General features: G+C 49.4%; 7 protein-coding genes across 7 annotated transcripts; 5 read left to right on the top strand and 2 right to left on the bottom strand.

Annotated features, from left to right (window-relative positions):
- Nucleotides 1-398: 398 nt before the first annotated feature.
- Pdw03_0029 (BZIP transcription factor AP-1/Yap1, putative) lies at nt 399-2,300 on the bottom strand (the record flags this gene model as incomplete). Its single annotated transcript, XM_014679015.1, has 3 exons — nt 399-549; nt 622-1,784; nt 1,851-2,300. The coding sequence occupies 3 exons, from the start codon at nt 2,298-2,300 to the stop codon at nt 399-401; spliced, it is 1,764 nt and encodes a 587-aa protein (XP_014534501.1).
- A 1,433-nt stretch (nt 2,301-3,733) lies between these two features.
- On the top strand, nt 3,734-4,744 carry Pdw03_0028 (Tudor domain; the record flags this gene model as incomplete). Its single annotated transcript, XM_014679016.1, has 3 exons — nt 3,734-3,784; nt 3,865-4,591; nt 4,656-4,744. The coding sequence occupies 3 exons, from the start codon at nt 3,734-3,736 to the stop codon at nt 4,742-4,744; spliced, it is 867 nt and encodes a 288-aa protein (XP_014534502.1).
- Nucleotides 4,745-5,665: 921 nt separating this feature from the next.
- Pdw03_0027 (Patched) lies at nt 5,666-9,627 on the top strand (the record flags this gene model as incomplete). Its single annotated transcript, XM_066099481.1, has 3 exons — nt 5,666-5,932; nt 6,010-9,466; nt 9,524-9,627. 3 exons carry the CDS (start codon nt 5,666-5,668, stop codon nt 9,625-9,627), a joined length of 3,828 nt encoding a protein of 1,275 aa, XP_065957208.1.
- Nucleotides 9,628-10,397: 770 nt separating this feature from the next.
- Pdw03_0026 (Importin beta-4 subunit, putative) lies at nt 10,398-13,934 on the top strand (the record flags this gene model as incomplete). Its single annotated transcript, XM_014679018.1, has 3 exons — nt 10,398-10,443; nt 10,501-12,811; nt 13,019-13,934. The coding sequence occupies 3 exons, from the start codon at nt 10,398-10,400 to the stop codon at nt 13,932-13,934; spliced, it is 3,273 nt and encodes a 1,090-aa protein (XP_014534504.1).
- A 2,229-nt stretch (nt 13,935-16,163) lies between these two features.
- On the top strand, nt 16,164-18,359 carry Pdw03_0025 (Zn(2)-C6 fungal-type DNA-binding domain; the record flags this gene model as incomplete). Its single annotated transcript, XM_014679020.2, has 6 exons — nt 16,164-16,244; nt 16,295-16,404; nt 16,457-16,542; nt 16,600-17,261; nt 17,315-18,048; nt 18,098-18,359. The coding sequence occupies 6 exons, from the start codon at nt 16,164-16,166 to the stop codon at nt 18,357-18,359; spliced, it is 1,935 nt and encodes a 644-aa protein (XP_014534506.2).
- Nucleotides 18,360-19,047: 688 nt separating this feature from the next.
- On the bottom strand, nt 19,048-19,883 carry Pdw03_0024 (Mediator of RNA polymerase II transcription subunit 7; the record flags this gene model as incomplete). Its single annotated transcript, XM_014679021.1, has 2 exons — nt 19,048-19,557; nt 19,620-19,883. 2 exons carry the CDS (start codon nt 19,881-19,883, stop codon nt 19,048-19,050), a joined length of 774 nt encoding a protein of 257 aa, XP_014534507.1.
- A 215-nt stretch (nt 19,884-20,098) lies between these two features.
- Nucleotides 20,099-21,212, top strand: Pdw03_0023 (Phosphatidic acid phosphatase type 2/haloperoxidase; the record flags this gene model as incomplete). Its single annotated transcript, XM_066099480.1, has 4 exons — nt 20,099-20,236; nt 20,307-20,400; nt 20,458-20,797; nt 20,852-21,212. 4 exons carry the CDS (start codon nt 20,099-20,101, stop codon nt 21,210-21,212), a joined length of 933 nt encoding a protein of 310 aa, XP_065957207.1.
- Between the last annotated feature and the right edge of the window lie 587 nt (nt 21,213-21,799).

The following is a 21,799-nucleotide window of genomic DNA, read 5'->3' as shown; positions in this document are numbered from 1 at the left end:
ATTGAAAATCAGATAGCAATTACGGTAGCCAAAAAAAAGAGGATCAACCGGCAAATGTGGGGGTGACAACAAAGGAATGTGTTTTAACCCCTTCAGATGGGGGGACACTGATAGATTCCCAACTATGGGCATCGACATAAGAAAGTTGTCTTCAAAATCAAGATATCCGTTGAATTGGATGTTAATTCTCCCCTCCTACGAATTTTCCTCCTTTATCAAGTGTTGTATTCATGACGCCGAGCAGGATTCCTCCCATAAATGACAATCGATGATGGGTATGCGTAGAAATCAAAAGAACGCGAGTATCAGTGAGTTGGTGTTGGTCCGTGAATCGTGAATTAAGCCCGAGTATGAGTGGTGCGGGCGGCGGTGATGGTGAGCGTCCTGGAAACAAGCCACTACTTGGCCCGTCCCATAATGGCGTCAACGTCATTCTGGTTCACGACTACACCACCCTCAGAACATCGTGCCTTGGTGCGAAGCTCGGAGCAGAGGTTGTCAACATCGATCTCGCCATTGCGGAATCTTTCCATAGATTGAAGGCGATCCCTGGAGAAAAGAATCAAGTCAGTAGTCTGGAGCCAGGTAGATTAATGAATATGGATGTGAGCATAGACTTACCAAATCTTCGTGCATGACAGCATCTGCGACTGGTCTTCGCCTGGAACGACCTCATCTTCATCAAGCCTGCTATCAATCTGGGCAACGAGATTCTTCTTGTGTTGGGCCGCGTCAAGGGCGACATCGGACAAGTTGTGGGAGGGACTACCCAGGTCCGGCAGAGGGAACGCTTCATTGAAGAAGGAGCCGAAATCCTGAGACAGCACAGCATCTTGAGGCTCTCGCCAGTCCCCAAAGAGCACTGGATCGAACTGGCCGCCATTCTGATGAGCCAACCAATCGATTCCAAGATCCTGAGTATCTTCGCCCTCGGTTGGGCCATCAATTGGGGTTGGTTGGCTGCTTGAAACACTCCGGGATTTGGATCTGCTGTTATCCCGGACCGCTGGGATGGGATTTCTGATGTTGCCGCATGCCATACCCAGTTGTGCACAGAAGGATTTCTCGCCATCGGTAGTGACATGTCCGCCGCAAGAATCACCTGGTCCCAGCTCGCGGTACTGCCCATCCAAAGGAGAGTTCTGGCTTGGTTCCGGGGAAGTCCCATTTGACGACAGTATCTGGCTCTGATGCGAGTCGGACGAAGATGATGGAGAATTCTCCGAAGTAGAGGTACTATTTGCGGAGGACTTGAAGCCAGAGTAGAATGCTTTGGCAGAAGTAGCGCTGCTGGGGGTTCCGTTGGACTTCGATTTGTTCAACTGGGCAAGAGAATTCGATCGAGACGAAGGACTGTGCAGATTGTCACGACCCAACACACCAGGTGCCTGGGGGACGTTGCCACTGGACTTGGATTGGTCGCTCTTGTTAGTTTGTCCGTTGAAGAGATGACCACCAGGCAAATCGCCAAATTTGGGAAAATCAAAGAGAAATTCATTATTCTGGAGGCCGTAGGCCCCCTTGGAATGAGCACTCGGAATGGAATTCGAGCTCATGGCCGAAATGGCGCTTCCTGATCCCGAGGCCATCCAGGAAAGGCGCTTTCGGTACTCACGGAGCTCGACCTGCAACCGCTCGACCTGGGCACGCAGTAAGCCGTTCTCCTGGTTTGTCATGTCCGATGTCTTCCGTAGTCTTTCCACCGAATCCTCCAGATCCTTCAAGTGCTTCTCCTTGCGTTCGCGGAAGGCTCGCTGGGCAGCCCGATTTTGGGCCTTGCGCTTCTGCTCAATTACGTCAGTTCACGACTCAGATCCAAGCAACTTCCGCATGCAGCAAGAGTGGCATACCGTAGTAGGCTCAGAAGTCAGTGGCTTCCTACCAGGCTTCTTAGCCTCGCTTTCCCTACGCTTCTTTCCAGAGTCTTCCCCTTCAATGTCCGACTTTCCATCGAGGGACTTTCGCTTCTCGCCAATATCGTAGTCGGCCGATCCCGGTAGGTCACCGATCAAATCGGCGGAGCCGGGAAAATCGAAGTCAACATCCGGAGGAAAGTCTAAGAAAGGGCTTTCGTCATCCCCGAATCCGAAATTGCTCGCATGGGAATTTTCAAACCCGCCCGAGGGAGGGGCGCTGAGTCCATTTGAGGAATTTTCGTCGGGACTCTGAGAAGACTTGATTTGGGGAGAGCCACTTTGAGGCTTTTGACTGGGGTTGTTGGAAGATAGAGCGGCGAGCAAAAGATCTTGCTGGTTTGGAGAAAGGTAAAGACCTTGCTGGAATCGTTCGTAATCACCCATGGTGACGGTTTACTACCGATAGATAGAGGGGTTGACAATAAACAAGAGAATGGTGACGGTGGAAATTGAGTGGATTTCAATACAGAGTCCAGCCGGGCCTCCCGCCCGTAACAGATATTGATGGATGCCGTAAAACGACGTGGGTTGAAGGATGATTCAGTCCTCGCAATCTAGCTTCACCGCTTGGCCGTGTTTTTGTAAGTCTAGACAATCTCCACAATCCGATTGTATATTGAATCGTTATCAGTCGCAAACAAGAACAGTATAATTCCAAATTTGGAGGCGACGATATGGGGGGGGGGGGGGGGGGGGATAGTTGAATATGGAGGGGGAAAGAAGAAGAAGAGTTTCTAGCGGCTTGCAAGGGGCCTGAGGCGAGGACAGATTCCCCGCTAGTCAAATTCCGGTAGAAAGTGTGGCTCGGACAAATACGAGGCTGATGTGGAAAGATTGAAAGCAAATGAAATTGGAATATGAAACTTGCAGAATCGAAGTGATGAAACAGAGAGTATGACTGGAGGACGGTAATTTGTTTATAGAATCTGATTGGTTATTGATGTGTCTGCTTTGAAATCAGTTTCTCCTTTTTTTTTTTTTTTTTTTTTCATGTCCACTTTCGAGCAGCTTCTTTCTAGATTGAATCTATATTGGGTAGTGTGGTACTCCGTACGGCATTCTACGGAGATAATACGGAGTACAAGGGTTATATCCTCCTATCTGACTCATCTCATGGACTTAAGGTATCTCGATATCAAAAATTGCAATCTGCTACCCATGTCTCATGGGTCTGGCCCCACGGGTCTTCCAATCCCCGATCCGGTATGTTTGAATACATCCCGAGGTCAGACCATTTGATGACGTTGCCACTTTTTCTTTTACTCCATAGGAAAACCGGTTTATGTGATATGCACGTCTTCTACTCCGTACTATAACATATGGTACTCCATAGCCCTACAGCAACGGAGACTTTAGAATGCATTTCTCCATCGATCTGCAGAAAGTGGAGTATCGAACTTGCTTATCAGGTCTCTGATAGTTATACAACAGGTGTAATGCTACAAGGTAAAGGAAGACATGGTCCTATTCACATATCCCAACATGCTCAACTAAAAAGAAGGCCTACTGATCTACGTAGAATACTAGCATTTGCTTTACCCAGTCTTCTCAAAATCAAAATCTGGACCCCATCTCAAGGTTCCCTACTACCATTTCCATATTATGTAAGGAACATTATGGCAAACCGTACAACATACAACATATATCAAGGCGGAGAACCAGGCAGAAAACAGAGTGCACGTGATCAGACCGGGATGAAATTGCCATGAGATAGGTATGGCTCCGCAATGCACTCTCTTCCTCACCGAGATTCGTGTCAAACAGAATAAGTTCTTAAGATCACTGGTTTGCACTTTAATTTGTATCAGAGTCTCATCATGGCTGATATCGCTTCCTTGGAGACGGATTTGACGGAGTGCAAATCTCAGGTTAGTTGCTACAACTCCCCCAAACGGTTCAGCACGCACGGGGACCGGCGAGTGACCCATCACTAACTTGAACCCAACAGATTGAAACCGTCACATTAGGCTTGGAGGTAGACCCCGATAATGTGGAACTAAACAGCCTCAAAAGTGAACTCGAAGAATACATTACCGTTCTCCAAACTCAAATCGCCGAACTCAAGCCAGCTGCGCCTGCCAAACCGGCTTCCAAGGGTGGTCGATTCAAGGATCATGGTTTCCAAAAGCCTACCGAGAATCCAGAGGAGGCCCTTGCTGTAACTACTACTCCCGTATCGTTCTCGGTGAATGACATTGTTCTTGCGCGCTGGGTCTCCGGCGATCACGGTTTCTACCCGGCCAAAATTAACTCCATCACTGGCTCCTCGACCAATCCAGTATACCTTGTCACATTCAAGTCATATGCAACTGTGGAAAATTTGACAGCCAAGGATATCCGACCCATCTCTGGCACTGATTCGCGAAAGCGCAAGGCTGATGGAACCCCAGGCAGTTCGGTACCTCCCTCGCCCGCTCTCCCTCACCCCAGTGTGATCTCCGCGGCGGCAGATATCAACCCCGCACTAGCTACCCAGGCTCGTAATGAACCCAACAAGGCCGGTGATGGACTGGTTCGTCCCGCTAAGATGCCCCGCAAGGTCAAAGCGGAGAAGGAGCTCGAAGAAGGCAAGAATAAATGGAAGGATTTCGCTGCGAAAACCAAGGGCAAGGGCAAGGGTGCGTTCGGCAAAAAGGAGAGCATGTTCCGCACTGGTGAAGGTGTCAATGCACGAGGTATGGATTTTTTTCTGAAAGATTTTTCTTGACTCTGTGAATGCTAATTGGTCCCATCGTTTAGTGGGATTCATAGGTTCTGGACAAACCATGCGCAAGGACCCGACCCGAACCCGCCACGTTTATCAACAGACCGATGAGGACGGCTATTAGGGTGCATGTTTTTCTGTTGCCAGGCCTGCATTGTGATGATACCCCCTTGGGCAAATGGTTTTGCCTTGCTTAATTTTTTTTTTCACTTGTGATATCCCATGATATCTCTCTGGGTTCTTCTCATATTTGTTCTCATCGCTAACGGAATTACTGGCGATGCAGACACAGTCATCTTGTCTCTTCCAATTTGAGACTCGGAGTTCCTGTTCATGGGATGCGGTTCAGCTCGGAGTCGGCCAGTTCGATGTTTGTATTTTTTTTTCTGAAATGAAACCATGAGCAGTTCAAAGGGGCTTACAACGTAGACCCGGAATCTCCCTACAATATGCACGTTCCAAGTTTTTCCTTGAGCGATGACAACGAAACTGTAAATTTTAAAATCACTTGGAAATGTTTTCTTGAGACAATCACAGTCTTGTTCTAAACCCCAAGAAGCGAGAGGTCAGAGAGGGGTCAGTTCTACACTGCGGCTCGAGCTATGAGATACAACATAGCCAAAACAATCATAGTGATGGACGTTAGCGCCAACTGGAAGAGTACTTGGGTTTGTTGCATGATCCGTGCGGGGGATCAATGTGTCTACCGGGGGTCTCCGCCTTCACGTCACTCATTCTGAAAGCTTGCTTTGCACTCTGCTTGCTTTACTCTCCTCTTGCTTACTCTATCGCATCTTCAATCATAGCTACCATCGAGCTTGATATTTCTATCTGAATTTGATCCTTTAATTGAACTCCATCGTCAAATTGTGTTTAAAATTCGCATTCCCTCCTTGCACCAGCTCCTGAGTTCGGCCTGCAACCTTCCCCACACGGACCGACCAGTGTATGGCCAACCTCCAGTGTTGAAAGTGTCGCCTTAGGCATCTTGATTGGTGATTAGTAGAAAGGATCCTTTCTCACCACACCCATCCTCCCCCACAAGATGCGGTTACCCAGGGCTATCGCTGCGATTGTAGGGCTGGGCTCTTTTGCGCCCGTGCTTGTCGGTGCACAGGGCGAAACCAAAATCCACGAAACGGGCCGTTGTGCTATTCGAGGTCACTGTGGAAAGCAGTCTATTTTCGGGGGAGAACTACCCTGTCCCGATAATGATCTGGCACACCAACCAGAAGACACAGTCCGCCAGAAGTTGGTAAATCTGTGTGGCAGCAAGTGGAGCGAAGGCCCGGTCTGTTGTCTAGATGAACAGGTGAGCGATCCCGGCCTCTGGTTTCAATGAACTTGTCATGCCTGTGTATGATATCCCATCATGCTGATAAATCATAGATCGATGCGCTTTCAAGCAACCTCAAACTAGCAGAGGGAATTATCGCATCCTGCCCCGCCTGCCGAGACAACTTCTTCAACATCTTCTGTACCTTTACATGCTCTCCCGACCAGTCGCTTTTCGTCAATATCACCAAAACAGAAGAAAATAGCTCTGGTAAAAGACTTGTGACCGAGTTGGACAATATTTGGTCCAAGGAGTACCAGAGCGGCTTCTTTGATAGCTGCAAGAACGTGAAGAACGGTGCATCGGGCGGAAAAGCCATCGACTTCATCGGCGGTGGCGCGAAAGACGATACCCATTTCATGAAATTTTTAGGTGACAAGAAGTTTCTTGGAAGCCCGTTCCAGATCAACTATCACACCGAGCCCAGTGGGTCTGACACACAAGGAATGGAGGCTTTATCAATAAAGCCAAAGGCCTGCAATGACGAGGACAAATCATTCCGATGCTCTTGTGTGGACTGCCCGGATGTGTGTCCGGAGTTGCCCGTCATCTCTCCCCACAATATATGTCATGTAGGACTTCTACCATGTCTGTCTTTTGCCGTCATCCTCGTTTATTCCATCTTTCTGTTGTTTGTTATCGCTCTTGCGAGCTATGTCACATACAAGGAACGCCGGTTCCGCAAACCAGAGCGGGTTCGCTTGCTGCAAGATCCCACGCCCAGCGATGACGAAGATGAAGGGGAAGTCATGCACCGTGGAGGATATATGGAACGGTCACAGGGAGTGTACAAGCTCAATTCTGTGCTGTCAACCTTGTTCCATCGAATTGGTGGTACTTGTGCGCGATTCCCCGCAATAACAATATCCTCCAGCGTTATTGGAGTGGCGCTGCTGAGCCTAGGGTGGCTGAACTTCGACGTTGAAACGGATCCGGTGCGACTCTGGGTGAGTCCTTCATCTGCAGCCGCCCAGGAGAAGGATTTCTTTGATCAGAACTTTGGCCCATTTTACCGAGCTGAGCAGGCCTTCTTGGTGAACAACCGTCCAGAGAACGACTCACGCCCGCTCTTAGACTACGAAACCCTCACTTGGTGGTTTGACGTCGAATCTCGTGTGCGACGCGTGATCTCGTTGGACCGGGCTCTCAACTTCAACGACGTTTGTTTCAAGCCGACCGGAGAAGCCTGTGTCGTGCAATCGGTCACTGGGTATTTCGGCGGTGCTGTCTCTAATCTTGACCCAGATACATGGATGGACAGGTTAGGCCACTGCACAGAGTCGCCTGGAGACCCTAGCTGTCTCCCCGATTTCTCGCAGCCCCTCAAGCCCGAAATGGTTCTTGGTGGATTTGAAGACACAGGGAACGTTCTGGATGCCCAGGCACTCATTGTGACCTGGGTGGTAAACAACTACGCACAGGGAACAGAAGAAGAAGCAAAGGCCATCGATTGGGAGAATACTTTTCAGGCTGTTCTCGAGGTAGTCCAAGAAGAAGCTGCCGAGCGAGGTCTTCGCGTGTCTTTCAATTCCGAGGTCAGTTTGGAGCAGGAACTGAATAAGTCTACCAACACAGATGCGAAGATCGTTGTCATCAGTTATCTGATCATGTTCTTCTATGCCTCGATTGCCCTGGGTTCGGTCACAGTTACCTGGAGGTCTCTGCTGATCAACCCGTCCAATGCTCTTGTCCAGTCTAAATTTACCCTGGGGATCGTCGGCATCGTTATTGTTTTGATGTCTGTTTCTGCATCTGTCGGACTATTCTCGGCAGCGGGCGTCAAGGTGACCTTGATCATTGCCGAGGTTATTCCATTCTTGGTTTTGGCAGTAGGAGTAGACAACATCTTCTTAATTGTCCACGAATTCGAGCGAGTCAATATCAGCCATCCCGATGAAGAAATCGACGAGCGAGTTGCCCGAGCGGTTAGTCGAATTGGACCTAGCATCTTCCTGTCTGCTTTGACAGAGACATTGGCCTTTGCCCTGGGCGTCTTTGTTGGTATGCCTGCTGTCAAAAACTTTGCCGCATACGCCGCCGGTGCTGTCTTCATCAATGCCATTCTGCAAATTACTATGTTCATCTCCGTTTTGGCTCTGAACCAGAGACGGGTGCAGAGTCTCCGGGCGGACTGTGTCCCTTGTCTTACTGTCCGAAAAGCAAACTCGCTCGGCTTGCCCGGGGAAAACTACGACGGACAAGAGGAAGAGAGTGCTTTGCAGATTTTCATCCGTCGAGTCTACGCTCCTTTCCTCCTAGATCGTCGCGTGAAAGTTGGCGTTGTTATCGCATTCTTGGGTCTTTTGACAGCTGGTCTAGCCTTAATTCCAGAGGTTCCTCTTGGGCTAGATCAACGGATTGCGCTTCCTAGCGACTCGTACCTGATTTCATACTTCAACGACTTGGATTCATACTTTGGCGCAGGACCTCCAGTCTACTTCGTGACCCGAAACGTGAATGTCACTGAACGAGATCACCAAAAACAGCTCTGTGGACGGTTCACCACTTGCGAGGAATATTCACTGCCCTTTGTTCTTGAGCAAGAGTCTAAGCGTCCGAACGTTTCTTATCTTGCAGGCTCTGCCGCCAGCTGGATTGATGATTTCTTCTATTGGTTGAACCCCCAGCAAGACTGTTGCAAAGAAAACGGCAAGCTTTGTTTCGAGGATCGCGTTCCTGCCTGGAACATCTCTCTCTCGGGGATGCCAGAAGGACCTGAATTTATCCATTATGCCAAAAAATGGATCGATGCATCAACCGATGCCTCTTGCCCCCTTGGTGGCAAAGCACCCTACAGCAATGCGTTGGTTATTGACGAGAAGCATACGACAATCAATGCCAGTCATTTCCGTACTAGTCATGTGCCTCTTCGGAGTCAGAATGAATTCATTGAGGCATATATCGCAGCTCGCCGGATTGCAGATGGCATCTCACGGGATCATCATATCGACCTCTTCCCGTACTCTAAGTTCTACATCTTCTTTGATCAATACGTTTCCATTGTGCGACTCACTGGTACCCTTCTTGGGTCGGCTGTGGCCATCATCTTCGTCTTGACCTCTGTGATACTGGGGTCGATAGCCACGGGCGCTGTCGTTACAACCACTGTGATTATGACAGTAGTCGATATCATTGGCACCATGGCTATCGCTGGTGTCTCCTTGAACGCCGTGTCTCTTGTCAATTTGATCATTTGTGTCGGTATTGGTGTTGAGTTCTGTGCTCACATTGCTCGATCATTCATGTTCCCCGCTCGATCCATCATGGAGAAGGTGCCCGCCGAATTTCGTGGTAAGGATGCTCGAGCATGGGCGGCCTTGGTCAACGTCGGTGGAAGTGTCTTCAGTGGTATCACCGTAACCAAACTTTTAGGGGTTTGCGTCCTAGCGTTTACTCGGAGCAAGATCTTCGAGATCTACTACTTCCGTGTGTGGTTAGCCTTGGTGATTTTTGCTGCTACGCATGCTCTCATCTTTTTACCAGTAGCTCTCAGCTACTTTGGTGGCGGCGGTATGTACAAACTGACCCATGACTATTGAATAATGTGAACTCTGCTGACTGATTTAGGCTACTTTGACCCTGCGTCTGACGGTGGTCTAGAGGCTAATCTCGCTTCACGTAGCTACCGCTCATCACTAATCCATGATGATTATGACTCTGATGAATATTAAGCGCTCCCTCGGTTGTATGGGGCTTCAATGGTGTGGGTCTCCAGAAATTCACCGGATGCACGGCTGCCAGTAAACAACGAAGCACTTGCCAACTGGTGTCGTTGTTGTTGCTGAGGCACAGTTTGCTCTCCATCGAACAAGATTGACGAAAGAGAAGTTTTAGGGCAAAGGATTCTTTGAGAACTCTCTGTTTCAATAGTTTTCTACCTTTGACGTTGGAAATTTCTACACTCTGCTGAGGCATGGAGGCTACAGTGACTTGGGGTTTAGCTAGTACACTAAAGATCATGTCCCAATCGCACCCTCTCCAATAAGAACCAACTGTGTGAAAGATCAACATAAAAAGATAGTACTCCGTAATGTACTCCATATGTTGTGATACAATCTAGCTAACAAAACTCAATATACAACATAAATGAGGTCGAAAGAAATCTCTGCCCAAATTCCCGCGTGTTGACATATGTTCTCACGCTAAACCCAATCAGGCACCAGCCCACTCTCCAAATTTTTTTTTTCTTGTTCTTTTTTCTTCTCTCCCCCCCACCACTCTCCTTTTTCTTCTTCATCTTCTTCTCTCTTTCCTTTTTTTTCTTCTTCCTGTCAATAATTGCTTTGTGATACCCCCTTTTGAGTTGTTTGTCTGAGACAGACTGCTCAATCTTTGTTCCTGTGGCCTAAGTCTCTGATAGAGAGACCTGGGGCAACTGAAACCGTTATAGGAAGAGAGAAAAACCAATCACTTGAGGATCTTCCACAATTCCCCTTCCATAATGGATCAACAGCGATTCTTGCAGCAATTGCAGATTATCCTGGATCGTGAGTTCATCTTGCAACTTTGAACCCCATATTCCTCTCGCTAACCCCTTCGTGCAGCCTCCCAGGGAAACCTTAAGGAAGCCACCGGAGTCTTGCAAAAGGAGTTTTACAACAAGTCCGAATCTCTTGTCTTCCTCATCCAGATTTGCACTAGCCACGATGACCAAAATCTGCGCCAGCTCGCTTCTGTTGAGTCCCGTTCGCTCGTTTCCAAGCACTGGTTGAAGGTTCCCGCGGACCAGAAGCCCCAGATCCGCGAGCAGCTGCTTCGCTCGACCATGGCTGAGAGTTCCTCTCTAGTCCAGCACTCCATTTCTCAAATCATCTCCGCTATTGCAAAGATTGATTTGAACGACGGCGAGTGGGCTGACCTACCCAACCTGCTGTTGCAGGCTGGTAATAATGGCAACGCCGCTGAGCGTGCTGTGGCCATCTACATTCTCTTCACCATCTTGGACACTCTTGGTGAAGGCTTTGAGGAAAAGTTCCAGGACCTCTTCAACCTCTTCAACAAGACTATCCGGGACCCCGAAAGTGCCGAAGTCCGCATCAACACTCTTATGTCTTTAAGCAAGCTTGCGATGCACCTTGACTCGGAGGAGGATGAGGCTCCTGTCAAGGCTTTCCAAGAGATGGTTCCTGCTATGGTCGCTGTCCTCAAAGACTCAATCGAAAAGGAAGAGGAGGAACACATCATGCAGGCGTTCGAAGTCTTCCAGACTCTGCTTGGTTGTGACCCTGCTCTGCTCACCGTCCATCTCAAGGACCTTGTCATTTTGATGAATCAGATCTCTGCCAACACCGAGGTGGATGAGGATGTCCGCACTCAGGCTATCAGCTTCCTGATGCAGACCATCCAGTACCGCAAGCTCAAGGTTCAGGGCATGCGCATTGGCGAAGAGCTTACCCGCACCGCTCTCCAGATTGTGACTGAGCTGGGCGATGCCGCTCCTGGTGATGATGACATCACTCCTGCCCGTTCCGCTCTCGGCCTTCTGGATATGCTCTCCCAGAGCCTGCCTCCTAGCCAAGTAGTTGTTCCCTTGCTCAATGCGCTGGGTCAGTACTTCAACAACCCCGACCCAGACTACCGTCGCGCTGGTATCATGGCCCTTGGCATGTGTGTTGAGGGTGCCCCCGACTTCATCAGTACCCAGATGAAGGAGATATTCCCGATGGTCCTCCAGCTCCTTGCTGATCAGGACCCTAAGGTGCGCCAAGCTTCGTTGCATGCTGTCGCTCGTCTTGCAGAGGATCTCGCTGAAGACCTCAGCTCTGAGCACGCGCGCCTCATGCCCTTGCTCTTCCAGAACCTGGCCAGCGCCATGCAAGAGTACAAGGGCGAAGAGGAAGGTCCCACACTCGACATCATCAAGGCTGGTATCAGTGCCATCGATGCTGTCGTTGATGGCTTGGATGAGAAGGATGTTTCTCCCTACCAGACTGAGCTTGTTCCTATCCTGCACAACCTCTTCAAGCACCCTGATTTCAAGATCAAGGCCCTTGCTGCCGGTGCTCTTGGCTCTCTTGCCTCCTCTGCCGGAGACTCCTTCCTCCCATTCTTCGATGAGTCGATGCACCTCCTCCAAGAATTTGCTGCTGTGAAGGACAGTGAGGACGAACTCGACCTCCGTGCCAGTGTCACCGACTCGATGGGTGAGATGGCTGCTGCCGCTGGCCCCGAGCGTTATCAACCATACGTTGAGCCCCTCATGCGCACCACCGAGGAAGCTTTGCACCTCGGTCACTCCCGTCTCAAGGAGAGCACATACATCTTCTGGGGTGCCATGGCTAAGGTTTACGGCGAGCACTTCGCTCCTTTCCTTGACGGTGTTGTGAAGGGCCTGTATGACTGTATTGAGCAGGACGAAAACGACCTTGATGTCGACCTCGGCAGTGCTGCCAAGGACCTCGTTGGCCAGGAAGTTACCTTCAACGGCCGAAAGGTCAAGGTCGCAAGTGCCGACGATGAAGATGATGGTGACATCGAGGATGTGGATCTTGAGGATGAGGACGAATGGGACGATATCACCGCTACTACTCCCCTTTCTCTCGAAAAGGAAATCGCTGTTGAGGTCATCGGTGACCTTGTCACCCACACCCGCAGCGCCTTCTTGCCCTACTTTGAGAAGACCATTGAGCACATAATGCCATTGTGTGAGCACCCTTACGAGGGTGTTCGCAAGAGCACAATCAGCACTCTGCACCGCTCATACGCCATGCTCTTTGCTATCGCTGAGGAGAATGGTCAGATGCCTAAGTGGCAGCCTGGTCTCCCCCTTCAGGTTCAGCCTGCAAAGGAGGTACAGAAGTTCGGTGAGATTCTCATGACGGCCACTGTGAAGATGTGGACCGAAGAAGATGACCGGTATGTTCCACCCATGTTTTTTTTCTTTCTTCCCATGCCCACCCATTTCTATGATGATGTTTTTCCGCTTAACCCAGCTCACTTTGATACGCCAAAGGCGTACTTGATGTAAACGGCGAAGTCTACACTCTGAGATCTACTTCTATCAATGCCTCATTGTTTATCACTATCGATTAAATGACTTGATTGCTGACTGACGATGAATAGTTCTACCGTTGCCGATATCAACCGCAACATGGCTGAGAACCTGCGGTTCTGCGGTCCCGCCCTCATTGCCAGCGAGACCATGCTTCACAACGTGATTCAAATGGTCACTGATATCATCACCAAGCAGCACATCTGCCAGGTGGAGTTTGGCCCTGAAGAGGAGACCCTTGAGGCTGGTGAGGAATCATCCGAGTTTGACTGGATTGTCGTCGACACTGCCCTAGACGTTGTGTCTGGTATGGCCGCTGCCATGGGTCAGAGCTTCGCGGAGCTTTGGAAGGTGTTCGAGAAGACCATTCTGCGCTACGCCGGTAGCACTGAGTCTCTTGAGCGCGCAACTGCTGTCGGTGTTCTCGCTGAGTGCATTAACGGCATGGGCTCTGCCGTTACTCCTTTCACCTCTGTCTTCTTGAAGCTTCTCCTTCACCGCCTCGCTGATGAGGACTCTCAAACCAAGTCCAACGCTGCCTACGCTGTTGGCCGCTTGATTCAGCACTCCAACGCTGAAGCTGAGATCATCAAGGAGATTCCCGCTATCCTTGCCCGCCTTGAGGCGTGCCTTCAAATGGATGTCTCGCGTCTCCAGGATAATGCCACTGGCTGTGTGAGCCGCATGATCTTGCGTTACCGCGACAATGTTCCCACTAAGGATGTTCTTCCTGCTCTTGTTAACATTCTCCCCCTCAAGAACGACTACGAGGAAAACGAGCCTCTTTACCGCATGATTTGCCAGATGTACAAGTGGGAAGATGTCACCATCCGCGAACTAACTCCCAGCCTCCTTCCTGTCTTCCAGTCAGTTCTTACCGGCGATGAGGATCAGTTGGAGGATGAGCGTCGGGCCGAGCTCATTGAGCTTGTCAAGTGGCTGAACCAGATGCAGCCCGGTGCCGCTCCCTGGGTAGAGCAGCTGTGAGTCGGCTGCTCTATTATGGATTGATGAACACAAAAAGATTTATTTAATGGATAGACGGATGGCTTGGAAGCCCGAGATGACTAGACGATACCCCAGTCACTGCGGCGATGATTGATGAAACCCCTCAAAAGTTGCTGCTGTATATACTGTCAATGACTGCATGCTTTGATCTTCAACTGTGAATTTTTGTGCACAATGTCTACTTGCTTGTGCTGCTGAACCCCCTCTGTCGTCCTGTCCTGTCGTAGATCGTAACAATTCACATCCGGTGACTGAGCTTGACCTTGATACCCGTCTGCCGCACACAGAAGCCATTACGAGTCATTCAATCCTTCTCCGGTTGAATCCACTTGCACTCCGTACACCTCCAGCAGACCAAAAAGTTTCTCGATATAACTACGGCATCCAACGCCAAAAGTGAGGTCGACCTTGTTCATTGATGGCAAAGGTTCATGGAATGCATCTTCGGTCTCCCGTGTCTCATCGCGGAGCCAGGTTTCCGGATGGAATTCTTCGGTATCTTCACCCCGGACAGACGTCTTACGCCCCACATTGTTGGGTTTCATACCAACTATACACCCTGCAGGAACGAGGCTTTCTTCTGGGAGAGCAAGTCCACCTTTGGGTATGTATCGCTTCAGGAGCATGGCGACATCGGGATGACATATTATTGATACTCGCACCACGGCATCTAGTAATTGGAGCTGCTTGGCAGATGTGTATGATACCACCGTCATTCCAGAGATATGGTCATAGGCGGGGTTCTCGGTTCTTTAAGACGCGCCCAGGTATCTGGATGATACATAAGCCCTAGGAAGAATGGATGTACAGGGTTTGTCCTTGAACGCAATTCATTCATCTGGGTCGCAGATCTCAGTTGTGTCGAAATCATCGATGAATTTCTCCTCCGGGCATTGACACGAATAAGAAATCATCTCGTTGATCTGGGTCAGGAAATTATGTTTCGATATGGGCCGCTTCTGCTGTGCATGCAGTTTAGCACTGCACTCGCCAGGGGGATTATAAATGACTTTACCTTTAATTTAAGCACTACAGCCATGATAAAACCTCCGTCTGTCACAGTTAACTATCTGAATGGGATGATGACGTTGTTACAGAAACAAGTCATGCCTGGAGAGCAAAATTTTTGAGCTATTCGATTTGTTCTCAAATCTGCATTGGAATACTCATAACTCCTATCTGGACGCTTGGCACTAAAATAAGTCCAAGGGAAGCATCCAACATGAATCCTGTCTTTGTACCCTAAGTAAATATAGTTGATGTAAATGATTGTTCTAAGGCTTGATATTATACTGTTTTCCTGTGGCATGGACCATTTTGAGATGGAGAACTTAAGAACATTCCCCCATTTTGACCAACGATTTAATCATTGGGCTATCTCGTGGGAGTGATGAAAATTCAACTGGGAACAAATTATATATGGCTGCCTACTTAGACCTACTTTTCTCACTTTTCCCTTCATTCCCCCCAATCTCCACTGCTTTCAGCCCTATACCCCCCTTGTTTTATCTTGGCCTGAAGGTATGCCGTTCTCTGGTTTCCAAAACCAATCTCTCTCTCTTTCGGACTTGACTGACTCTCTCCAATAGACCTAAGCCTCTGCTCTCCGCCATGGCCGTCACCTCTCTTCCAACCCCTTTCAATGGCATCCTTCCTTCCAGCAGCTCCGGTAGCTCTATAAAAAAAACCTATCAAAGCAGTCTCCAAGCCATGCTTTGGCTGTGACTGCGGTGATGAAGAGTGCGATTGCTGCGTATGCACTGTGATGTGAGCTGGCTGTCCTTCATCTCAATCGTCCTCAATACTCTTTCCCGGTTGGGAGTTCCGGTGGTGGATGGTCCGATAACATGTGGAGACAAGGAATATTGACGGGGAATCAGTGTGAATCAGGGTCCAAGAGGATTGGGAATACTGCGCTTGATTTCATTCCCGTTTCTGATGGTCGAGTACGCGTGCGATATCCTGAGTACACCAGTGCGTTATAATTTAATGACTCTGTTTTAACTTGCTGTCTCATTGATCTCAGTAATCCTAGGTATATTCTATCAAATGATAGATAAAATCTCTCTATCAACGTCTCACTCATAGATGTGCCTGAGGCAGTGTGTGGCTGAGTCAGCGGTCACTTTGTCAGCGGCTCTCGGGGCCAGCCATCGGCAATCTTTTGAGCTTAATTTCCAGATTCCCTGAAGACATAGCAAATATACAATGTATCCTGCATCTAGTACTTCGGATGATCAGCCGCGGACACGGACTGCCCGTGCCTGTGATTCCTGTTACAAAAGAAAGGTAGATTTGTTCTTCATCAGCCCTCGATCCCGTCGCTAAACTGGTCTCAGATCAAATGCGATGCTGCGCTTCCGCAGTGTAATTGGTGCAGTCATCATAATATTCCCTGCACATTCGACAGAGTGGTACAGAGGAAACGAAAAATTGCCAGTGAGGAGGGGTGAGTCTGTGCCTCGAGCTGATTCCTCTACGTGTCTAACGTTGAAGATTAGACGCCCTAAAGTTTCACGACTATCGGAGCGAATTAGTCGCATCGAGCAGCTTCTGGCAGAGAACTATATGGGTGATCAAATCTCTGGTATAGTGTCTTTTCAAAACGCAGACCTAGGAGCATCCCGAGACTAATTGGCAAAAGTGCCTGAAGACTCGCCTCGGTCCTTTGAAGCCAACACGACGGCCAGCAGCTCCCCAAGCAACACTCAGCTTCCAGACTCATCGTCGGTGCGAGTTCACTTTGCGGGTAAAGAGCTGGGGGTTATCAGTTTACTCACAGGCACCCCGTTCCTCTTTCCCGAGGGACGGGAATGGATTAAAGCTCGCACCGGAGAGCACGTAGCTATTGACAAACTTAGTCCAACTCGAGCACCTTGGGATAAAGAACGCGGACAAAACTTCAACGCTGCCCTGATGAACATGAACGTGAACGCTTGCAATCCCTATGAACTTCCCGACTGGAGAACCGTGAATTTATACTTCCAGGCATATAGGAGCTCCAAGGTGATGCGGCGCATCTTTCCTGTGATAGACCCAGAGCTATTTGAGGAGACCCTCAATACAGCTTATAGTCAATCGCAATATACCCTCAAATATGGCCAAGCTAGCGCCAGAGTTTGTGTCGTTGCATTTCTTACCTTTGTTTCTCGCCTACCTCATGTCAAGGACATTGTCAACTCGGCTACTACTACTACAGTCAGTCCAATCGACTACGATATGCTTGCCACCAAGGCACAGTTCTTTATGCCTCAAGTATTACAAGAGCCTGCCAGTCTGGATGCAGCGCAGGCTATTACCATGTTGGTAAGTGAGCCTCTCCGGTGTGTACGTCCGGTAACTGACCATGAATACATCAGATTCTCTTCGAGCTATCTTGTGGAAACATGCGGGCAACAAACTACTATGCGGCAGTTGCCGCACGACTCATTTTCATGCTTGGTGGCAATCTTTTTAGCGGTCACGGCATCATTTCGACGGATGAGCGCAGCCAGCAAAAGCATTCACAACTACGGAATCTATTCTGGATTTGCTACACGCTTGATAAAGACCTTGCCCTGCGTACGGGTCAGCCGCCTACTATCACCGACGAAAACTGTGAGTTGACACTTCCACCGGGCTATCTCGATCGAGCATTCTTGGACGTGGAAAACGAGGAGGCCCCATGGTACGGTCCAGTATTTCCATTCGACTTGCGCCTGAGTCTGATAAAAGCCCGAGCGCACCGAGAGCTATATTCAGTCAGCTGTCTCCAAAAATCAGATGCCGAGCTGCTCAAGTCAATCCGGGAACTCGATGACTCGCTAGAAGAATGGCGGCTATCGATCCCTCCTAGATGGCGTCCAACTATGTCTTTTTCTTCCGAGACCTCCGATCCACACATGGGTATGCACTCTGTCATGCTGCGTCTGAACTATCACTTATGCATGACCATCATCCATCAAGCAAGTGGAAGATGCAAGGCATGGATGCAAGGACAAAGTGGTATGGTGGATGGGGTGAGTTCCAGTATGGCACTTTCCGTGGAGGCCAGTCGATCAAGTCTATGTTACCTCGAGGCGGCAGAGCATGTGGTGGTTGACGGTGTTTTTTGGTATGTGATTCTTGTCCTGCTATCTGGAACCCAAGCTAATGCGTCTCAGGACTTTGATCTTCTATCCTATGTCTGCACTGCTCACCATCTTCTGCAGCATACTCCAGAACCCACTGGACCCACATTCGCGCGAAGACTTGGGCCGATTGAAAGTCGCAACGGTCATGATTGAGCGAATCTTTTCACGGAAACTGAATGTAAATGAGCTCGTGCACTTCAAATTGGTCGCCGATTTCATTATGGAATTGAAGCGATTGGCCGAGTGTGCCATTGACAAGGCCTGGGCGGAGCAGCGCGCAGCCTCTAATTGAATTGTACATTGCCTTCTTCCTATTGTTTGATGGGTCGATATCATTGGCTGCAATTTAGCGGGAGGGGTTTATTGGCTACGGTACTTAGAGTTCACGAAGATATTTTAATTTTGATAGAAGACCAGTCGGTCATTTGGATTGCATTGGGTTGCGATAGTCAGAGCAGTGTTCAATATAATGACATCTCACATCTGCAGTCTGTTGTGGCAAGCAAGAATTTCCGGCAGAGATTCACGCACAATTGGCATGTTGCTGGTTTCGGGAGTGAATATAATGAGGGTTTGAGGCAGCCGGTTTCGGCTCGTTTAACGTTCCGAAACGACGTGTCATTCGTGGTAGCAGCTCGTGAGAACATCAGAGAATGTCTTCCAGATATTGATGTGATCCACAAGCTGCCTCGGGATGATGCGAAGCGCGCCATGCTTCAATCGACTCATCAGGGCGTCATCTTTAGCATCCTAGTGAGCGTGCGTGTCTATGATCCGCCTGGGATAGAGAAACCGAGAGAGATATTGTTGGATGTTGATGAATCCTCGAGTTGAGATTCTTCCACGTTGGGCGATTCAAGAACGAGTTTGACCTTTGAATCCAGTGTGACAGTTGAACACATAGCGCAGGGAAATTCCAGTTATTCGACTCAGGGAAGGCAGTGCCGTTCAATTTCAGACAAGCCAGCCCGTTGTTGGATTCAAATTTCTTTGTCCAGTAAGTCCCAGATCAACCGAGAGTGCTCATCGGCCTTTTCTTTCAGCGCTTTGGCCTGGTCGGTTTCGTCTTCTGACCCAATGGCACTCACGCGGCTGCCCTCCGCTTGCAGTTGCTCCAGTATACTTTCAACCTCCGCTTTTACTTTGTCCATTTGTTTCATTTCCTCTTGGCTGTGGTTGAGCTGCTCTTCCATCATCATGATGAGTGATTCGCGGGCTTGGTGGGGACGGTAGAGGTTGAGAAGGTGATGCGCATTGATGAACAAGTTGCGCAGGTCTTCGACCTTGGATTCAAATTGTTCCGGTGAGACCGACAAGATACCGGTAAATTCTAGGAAATTAAGGAGCAGAGACTTGCTGATCTTGAGAAGGTAGTATGCGTGATTGAGAGGGGGCGAGGGTTGCAAGTTCTGATCGATACCGGCTGCGGGGGGTTCTGGGTAGAGCTGTTCGATCCCTTGCTCTTGTAATGATGGCAATGCTGTCGACAGCTGTTTCAGAGTCAGCCTTGTCAGTCTTGTCAGGCGCAGAGCTCAGATGTAGGGGAACGAACAGTTTGCAATTCGCCAAAGACGCTGTATTGTCCCTTAGGGATGTCCGGTGGCACCAGGTACCGAAGTTCTGAGGGGAGCTGCAGAGCGCGCAGTTTGGCTGCGGACCATTGCTTGTTCCTATTCGACGGTGAATCTTCGCCCTTGGAAGCTTCAGCTTTGATCTGCTCCACTCTGTCGATATTCTCGCGCGTAAAGTGTTTCCATAAGGGCGGCGGGGGTGCAAATGCTGTGTTCACGGCTCGTTGTTGGCTCTCGTCGGCCATATCGACCAACACGGAGACAATCGAAGTGAGAAAACCAAGAGAAAAAGGTGAGCAAAAGCAAAGTGGAAAGTTCCTCTTCGTGAAAAACCGGGGAGAGGCGGGAACGTGGTCTGTGCTTCGGCCATGTGTCGAATGTCAACTTGACCCTTTTCAATCTCGACCTGCTCCTGGTGAAGATCTGAAGACCTTTCTGAAGTCCTCGGCAGTTGTGCAGGATGCCTCACAATGGTTCGGGGAACGGGTCTCCGATTCTACAACGCGTTGGACTCGCTGGTGCTGCAGCCCGCTTTGCGCAACGCACCTATGCCGCCGACTACATCGCATTGGGGTTTCTCGTGGCAGGATGGCTACTAGTAAGTCGTCAAATACGATTAATGATGGATATCTAAGGGGGAAATGATTTTGTTTTTGACGCCTGAATAGATCCAAATATTCGTGAACCCGTTCCATCGCATGTTTTCGCTGGATAACAAAGCCATTCAGTACCCGTTCGCGGTCCACGAACGAGTTCCTGTTTGTATGTCAATTGCAAATGATACAGTCGGTCTGTCTTGATTCTAACGGGGAAGTTTAGTGTGGTCGGTCATCTTCGCTGGACTGATTCCTTTCCTCGTGATTCTCGCTTGGTCCGCAATCTTTCGCGTCGGTGTGCAAAAGACGCAAGTGACAGTACTTGGGCTATTCGTGGCTTTGATGTTGACATCGTTCCTGACGGACGTAATCAAAAATGCGGCGGGGAGACCACGTCCGGACTTGTTATCGCGCTGCAAACCATCCCGAGGTACAGCGAACAATGCGCTGGTCGCATGGACCGTCTGCACTGAATCCAACCAGCACGTTCTACAAGAGGGGTGGAGGAGCTTTCCTAGTGGACATAGCAGCTTTTCCTTTGGTGGTCTGGGCTATCTATATCTGTAAGTGAATCTTCAAACGTACCGTTCTCAGGCACTCAATCTAACAATGACCAGCTTCTTGTGTGGTCAAATGCATGTCTTCCGTCCTCGAACGGATCTTGGACGCTGTTTACTTGCGTTTTCCCCATTACTATGTGCTTTAATGGTTGCCCTCTCTCGCTTAGCCGATTATCGACATGATGTATATGATGTGACGTGTGGGGGACTCTTGGGCATGCTAATAGCTTGGTTCTCGTACCGCCGCTACTATCCACCGCTGCGGTCGGTCATATGTGACGTTCCCTATGACAAAGCTGATCTTGCGGGACCGAATGGCTTTGCTCAATTGGATGATGAGGAGGCTCTTGCGCATCCCTTCATTTCACGCGGTAGTCAGGGAAACTATCAGCTTCAGGACATAGAGCCATCTCGATGAGTCTAGTGTTTACTTCTAGATATCCCATCTTATCTCTATGGAGTATTCCCCCGCATTGTGCGTGGCTTTCGCGGCGGGACCTGGGTTTAGTCCTACTGCTCTCACACGCACCGTAGATAACTTTTTCCGTAAAACGTTGATCACCCTTGTCCACTATCTCGTATACGCATGATCATGGTAACTAGTATTCCAGGATCCATGGAGCATGTCCAAGTTCCCTCGGACGAAAGCCGTCGACGAAGATCCCTCAACGCCTCTGATTCATAACGCAAACCGATTGCACCATCGCCTGGATTGAGCCTTGACCAGTGGCATGCTCCCAACGCTTCAATGGCTTTTTGAATAGCGTAGGAGAAGCCGATAGACAGAAGGGAAGACCCACGGCGGGCAACCGGCGAAGCGAATGAGGAGCTGGCAGTTGTGCAAGGGCACCCTTGTTGAAGATAGTCATCAAGGAGCTCTCCGGTCCCGGATTTGGACAGCTCTGGAAACAGTGCAAGAGATAGCGGAAGACTTCGATTCAGATTGGGATCAAGTTCTCTGAGATGTGAAAAGTGGCGAGTTAGAGCTTTGAGCAATTGAACCCA

Source organism: Penicillium digitatum, chromosome 4 (genome assembly GCF_016767815.1).
Source record: "Penicillium digitatum chromosome 4, complete sequence".
In the NCBI taxonomy this organism is placed as follows: domain Eukaryota; kingdom Fungi; phylum Ascomycota; class Eurotiomycetes; order Eurotiales; family Aspergillaceae; genus Penicillium; species Penicillium digitatum.
This window is presented reverse-complemented; position numbering and strand designations above follow the sequence as displayed.